Source organism: Typopeltis vanoorti, chromosome 1 (assembly GCF_054136105.1).
Source record: "Typopeltis vanoorti isolate ZY-2024b chromosome 1, IOZ_Tvanoo_1.0, whole genome shotgun sequence".
Taxonomy (NCBI): Eukaryota; Metazoa; Arthropoda; class Arachnida; order Uropygi; family Thelyphonidae; genus Typopeltis; species Typopeltis vanoorti.
Genome location: NC_143549.1, coordinates 165,158,809 through 165,165,510, shown reverse-complemented (window position 1 = coordinate 165,165,510; position 6,702 = coordinate 165,158,809). Strand labels below are relative to the sequence as shown.

The 6,702-nt window shown below is 31.5% G+C and overlaps 1 protein-coding gene across 1 annotated transcript; it reads right to left on the bottom strand.

Annotated features, from left to right (window-relative positions):
• Positions 1 to 1,016: 1,016 nt before the first annotated feature.
• Positions 1,017 to 5,050, bottom strand: LOC150110602 (uncharacterized). Its single transcript, XM_090399930.1, has 2 exons — positions 4,882 to 5,050; positions 1,017 to 3,295 (listed from the first exon to the last, which is right to left on the bottom strand). The coding sequence occupies exons 1-2, from the start codon at positions 5,028 to 5,030 to the stop codon at positions 1,324 to 1,326; spliced, it is 2,121 nt and encodes a 706-aa protein (XP_090256056.1). The 5' UTR covers positions 5,031 to 5,050; the 3' UTR covers positions 1,017 to 1,323.
• Positions 5,051 to 6,702: the final 1,652 nt, after the last annotated feature.

The window sequence follows — 6,702 nt, the reverse complement described above, 5'->3', positions numbered from 1 at the left end:
CCTAATCAATCTCAAGCAGTTTGCATCTTCAGAGCAAAACAATCATTATATGTCACATGTTGTTTTGCTCTAAAGATGCTGATTTAAAATCCAGTAGAATATAAACCAGTTAATAAACATCCCCTTACAATTTAGTTTTGTGTAGTGTTGTAATATCATTAAAATAAGTTATCATCATTTAATAATTTAGCTCTTTGTGAAATAAAAAAATGACTGTTGAATCAGTGATGTGCACTGCTTAATGACATGTAATTCATTTTTTTAAAAAAAGCCTTTTCGTTAAATGAAACAGTAATGATAATTGACAACTCAGTCTGTTTCTAATATCATTAGTGCTACTACCTGTGGTAAAATTTTACGTTAGGTAGGCAGCTTAATAATTGAATTATACAAGACACTATCTTTCTGATTTCAAGTTTCTCTTCTCTATACTAAATATTAAAAAAAAAAAGTACATAAGGATTAGTCTACAAATCAATACCTGTAAAAAAATTTTAAAAATTCAAATTTCTTAAAAAACAATAGCATGAATTTTAGTTCTCTGACTTGTGTATGTGTGTTATTTGCATTCCATTTCCCCACCCTCTTTTAATTATGGTTTATTTATTAAACAGATTAAGAAATTATAATCACCTTCATTTTGCTATATCTACACCTTAACCTACTTTAATACAGAATAATAATACTTTAATACAGTATAATAATTCAGCTGCCTGAATTATTATTTTTGATATATTTGATTTTAGATATCCTTCAGAATTATATGAAAACTTAACTCTCCCATTTAAAGGGGGAAAAAAGAGAGAGAGAAGGAGGGAGTTTATCTTCTTTAAAAATTCTAAATTATGAAATATTCTCTATATCATATAATTAAAAACATTTCTGTAATTAATTTGTTACTTTTCAAGCTGTCATTCATTCTGTAAGTTCTAAAATAACAACATGGCAAACATATTTGTAAAATACAGTTTATGTGGCAAGGTGCTTGGATGCATATGATAAAAACAAAACAGTGATGATGTTGAATAGAATTTTATACATTATAATAACAAAAACGATTTACACCTTATATGAAACACCTACTTAGTAAGAGCTTCATCAATATGTTAATACTCAATGTCTGATCACATTCTTTTGTTATAAAAAATTAGATTTTAGGTGCATAACTTAAAAGTTTTTTTTTTCCTTTTGATATACCTATACACATATATCGAAACATGAAAAAATGTATGATCCTTATCAATAAGCTCAAATTTTACAAGTCTGTACAAAACTTATTAATGAGAATTATAATTTGGTAGAAAAATATGTGAAAAAAAAATCCTATGACACAACGCCCACTTCGGTTGGAAGCTCTTCGTGTAAGATTTGCTGGGCTTCGAAGGTTGCTTGACGTATTGCTTCTTTATAGGGTCCTCTCTTTTTCTTATTATAACGAATTTTAAAATCATCTAGAAATGGAGTGAGTTGGTTGCACGGCATATATGACGACGTTGAGGAGCCAAACCATGATACATGAGCTTGCTGATTTAATGTAGCACCATTGTCTCTCTGAGAAACCGTTAAAGCTAAAACTTTTCCAGGCCACCAAGGAAATCCGTGAATTTTACCCCACACGATGTCACCTACTGTCATCTCCCGTCCATTTTCTAACACGCACCTTTTAACATTATATGTACTTATGCGCACCATAAGAGGTTTCATTTTGTCCATATCACGTAAGGGTTCATGCTTTGGAAAATCCGGTACTTCACCATATTCACTACCTGAACCTGACCCTATGCTGCCACTACTACTGATATTACTTGCTTCACTAAGACTAGCGTCTTCATCGTTCACATATTTCGGACTACATCGCATATATGCATTTGCATTTAAGCGCTTTAAACTTATGGATAGTTTCTGCTTCAAACATTTATTTTTCACATCGTCATAATACACTTCTGGTGGTTTTAATTCTGTCAATATTTCTGAATTTGAAGTTGGCAATAAGCGCCACGTATCATGTTCTGAATCTTTAAAAACGGAAGAAAAATCGGTTGCGCCTGGTAACTTTTTAAATGTGTCAACAAATTCGCGATTTTCTAAATCATATATTTTTCCTTTGTCAGTACTATCACCGTCCTCAAAATCGTCATCAAATCTGTGTTTTTTCTTTCTTTTCAATTTATGTTTATGATGATGATGTCTACTTTTATGAAAAGTACCTTCCCCGTTTTCGAGATTTTGGCACAATGCTGTGTTAGGCGATGATGCAGAGGCGGCGGCAGCCACAGCTTTCCGTTGAGCTTCTTTCTTGGCCTTTTTTAAGGCTTTTTTTGCAGCCTTTGCACTGGCATATTTAGTTGCACTATATTCAGAGTTCTCTCTTAAGGACCAGTTACTATCTTCTTCTGTATCACTTGCAGTTGTGGACTGTAATCTGGGCGGAATTTTTACTACTGTGTCCTTACCCTGTGGATTTGCAAATGATATTTTAATTACGGGACTTGTTTTAGTCAACACAGATTTAACATATAGAGCTCCATTGCTGGTATCACTAAAACTACTTTCATCTCTATTTGCCTCTTCAGTATGCATAACAGCAGTTTCCTTCCCTTGTTTTACAGACACCCTACACTGCCTATCAACGTAACCAGAAAATTTCCTTTTTCTTAATATCATTCTTCCTGCTATCTCATTGGGTTCTACTGCTTGATATTCTCCCCCATTACTTGATGGACTAATCCTTCGAGTAGTCTGTAATGGGCTCCTTTTCAGTTGTCGTCCAGACTGAATTAACTGTCTTCCAATATTTCCTGTTAACCTTTGATTAGAGTCTTCTTCAGTATGTGAATCAGCAGAGATTTTTGACTGTCTTTTTGTTCCGAGCCTAAGAACTGATTGAGAATTTTGTAATTTCTTTTGTTCCTGAGAATTTTGTATGTTGGAATCGTCACTGAGTTTATTTTTTGCGGTGTCTTTTTTCTCAAGATTTTCATTATTTTCGTTGCAAATGGCCTGACAGTGAGAACACAGAACTTGTCTTGGCCTAAGACGTCTCATCCTAACACTCTGATCTCTAACATTACGGGCGATTTGGCGCTTTGTTCCGACCTGCGGCTGACCAGGGTTAACCTCAGCGACACTGTCGTGTTGAAAGTACGTATGCCTTTGTCTCAAGGCGTGGAACCTGTCCGCTTTGTCCTCCGGCGTCTCTAGAATCCTGTCAGCAGCCAAACCAGTTGGGGTCATGATGACACTACCTCCCATGGGGTCGTGAGAAGGCTGGCCAAAGGTTCCAAAAAGGCAGTTCCTACACATATTAACATAAAATCTTTTCTCAGTATTATAAACCAAAAATATCATAAATATATTAATTAAATAAAAGATATGTTTTACCATGAATTATATCTTGTTTCCATTATTTAAATATAAATATATACAGTACTTACATTTAAATCACTTAATTTCTGAGAAATGGTTTCATTTTAATCATGCAATGTAACTACATATACTTTTTTTTTTCTCTTATTCTGTCTGATGAAAAATTAATGAATTTTAATATTTATCTAAAAACAACTTAATGCATATGGTTGGCACTAGCTATGTAATTTCTTGTTGCATGCTTTTAGCACACACACACACACACACACACACACACACACAAAGGTTATTTATACTAGTTTGTCATTAAACCAGCAATCGTAATAAACTAGCTGATCAAGTGAGATATTCAAATTGATCACAATTATTTGGAAATATTTTATTACTTCTGTTACTAGAATTCTTAAAAATGTTCGAGATTATCATCATTCATTTCAAGATAATAATGCAATTTCAATTCGATGTAGCAGCTAAGTAAAACAAATTGTAAGTAGTGTAATACCGCTGCAAATGCATCCAGTGACAGATGAATTTCTGCCAGCCAGCCTAATTTGGGAACTGCTGAGCTAATAAATGCTGTTTGAACAGAATTTAAGATCCAGGAATTCTAGTACTGTACCTTAATACAGCAAATCATACTAATTTCAAAAAAAAAAAAAAAAACTTACTCATATGAACAGATGAATCTATAAAATTATAACATTTCTACTCTGATTACATACAAATGTATACTCATTAGAGTTAATATAGTACATGGCATATTTGGTCGTGCTTGTAAGAGATATGACTTAAGTAACTTGTAAAAGGTTCGACATAATTAGAAAATTCATAAAGTTTCTTTTTTGTATGTGCCCATTTAGAGAATCAAGCAATCATAACAATAAAGAATTTCTAATATATCAGTATTAATACATACTGAAAATATCAAGTTCTTTAATACTTGAAATGGAAACAAAATTCCATAATTTATCTATTCACATAAAATTTCTCTGGTTCATTTTCATGAATTACATATAAATCATAAAAGTAATGAAAAATATTATTTAAAACGAATGACCTTAATTATTCAAAGACAAAGTTACAAATCTGGTATGCACTTCACATAGACATTGTCTTAGTATCTGAGTTAACCTAGTAAAAACAGAATCTAAACTTTAACACCGATGAATACCCACTCTATATGAGTCCAACTCAATAAATTAGATGCATTATGCTTTATAAAATTTAAAAAAAAAAAAAGTATGTGAAGAAAGTGACTATAATGTCCCACCAGCTTATTCATTCTTTCAAAATATGCAATTTCACAAATAACATGCTGAGCACTACATATTATATATCAATAGGTGCGCAAAAATGTGTAGTTCACAATACTGTATAAATTCACCTTCATATATATACTACATTAATGATATCACAAGCAACAGTGTCCCAAAGTGCCATTAAAATATCTATTTTTGTCTTGAGACTAGATTATACTACAACTTTTCACAGAACTATTCTTAAGTTTCTGCTTACTTTTTAGTTACATCCAAAAGAGCTCCTTGAAAAACCTTTTCTCCGTGACGAAAAGACACAACTAAAACATCTATCAGTGCCTCTTCAACATCTACTAGAATTTTTGTCCCCTTCAATTTCGTCACTTCATCCGCCGTACCCATCGCCATGTTCGACGGTCTACGTTCGCCATCCATCGCAGCCTAAGCTACGAGCCTAGGAAGCGGTGTTCATGGCGCATGCGCACCACTTAATCTGCGACAAATTTTTGTGTGGATTTGTTTCCACCCTAAGAAATGACATTTTTTTGGCTTGCTTGTACTGTTCTTATTAAAACGAAACAAGCTTGCGAATATTTATAATATGGATTTAATTTTCAAAGAGAAATTAAAAACATTAGTATTATATTTGGAGAAGGAACTGGTTCCTAAAGTGATGTCTCAGGCAACTGCCATAGAGCCGTTCCGTTTAGAAAAGTCGTTAAATGTTTGGTTAAAACTTTTTAACTCCAGCATATTATATTATAGCAATACGTGCATGTTGAATATAATGGAACAAATACCTTTCATGATGAAATTTTAAACTCCTTACATTAACAACAGTGCATTTTATGTAATATATATTATAGATAATATGTATTATAACTACTCCATATCTGTATATAGAGTATATACAAAGTCATATATTACTCGTGTACAGAACATAGATTTAATCATATACTTTGCAAGTTTTCAAAGATAATGTTAATTGCATATTTTGTTATGAATTCTTTTCTTTGAGAATTCTTGGTATTGATTTTGTCTTGCAACTTTAAGTAATGGTAGTTCACAAAGACTACTTGAAGTTAGAACTATGGAATTATCGAATAAGGTGATGTATACAAATTTGAACATACACCATTCTTTCAAAGGGATCTAATGCTAATTTCCTAGCACTTATTTTACTGTTGCTAAATTATGGGCTATTTCAGAAAGAATTCATATGAATTCAGTCTAAAATGAATAGAAACGCTCTTTTCTTTCTTTCTTTGTTAGGTTTTTTTTTTTTTTTCAAAAAGAAAAAAAAAAGAATGCTTAAGTAGCTGTTATAATATAAATTAATCACTCCACATACTGTACAGATCAAGCAAACATAAACAATATAAGCAGGGTGAATTAAGAAGGTAGATTAAGACACTAATAGACCCAGATTGGAGCAATCCTCCCTATTACCTCACGATATTAGGGCGAAATAACATGGTGAATTTTAATTTTAATTGTAAAAAAGAAAATTAATAGTATGCTTCTATATTTATAATGTGAATTAAAATTTAAAAGAAATGATTCAGTGGAAAATTAAAGAAAAATATAAAGAAATGGGGTATTAAAAATCCGATTAAGCGTTTCTCATTATCTCCTAATATTTTGTCAGTTGTGCTTCCTAGTAGTAAACTGGATTAGTCACGGCTCTGGGATTGGTTTAATACTAATGTCTTCAAGTTTTTACTTAAATACTATTTCCGACACTTATCACACATGACTTATATCTTATATATATATCATTATATATTTTAATATCTTATATATTTTTAAAAACACCTAATTTTTGAATATATACTTATTGTGTTTAATCATTGATTTTGGAGCCCTATTTGGAAGCCTGAAGGCTTAAAAAATTATTTTTTTTGTCTCTAGAGTAGGGTTTCCAGATTATATAAAAAATAAGTAAAATGCCAATGTAAAATATAAAATTATTAAAAATAAAAAATAAGCAAAATGGCAGTGTAAAATATAAAATTAATAAAAAATAGTCGAAAAATCCTAAGCCCACCCACATATTACTAATGTTATGTCTGCAACCTTT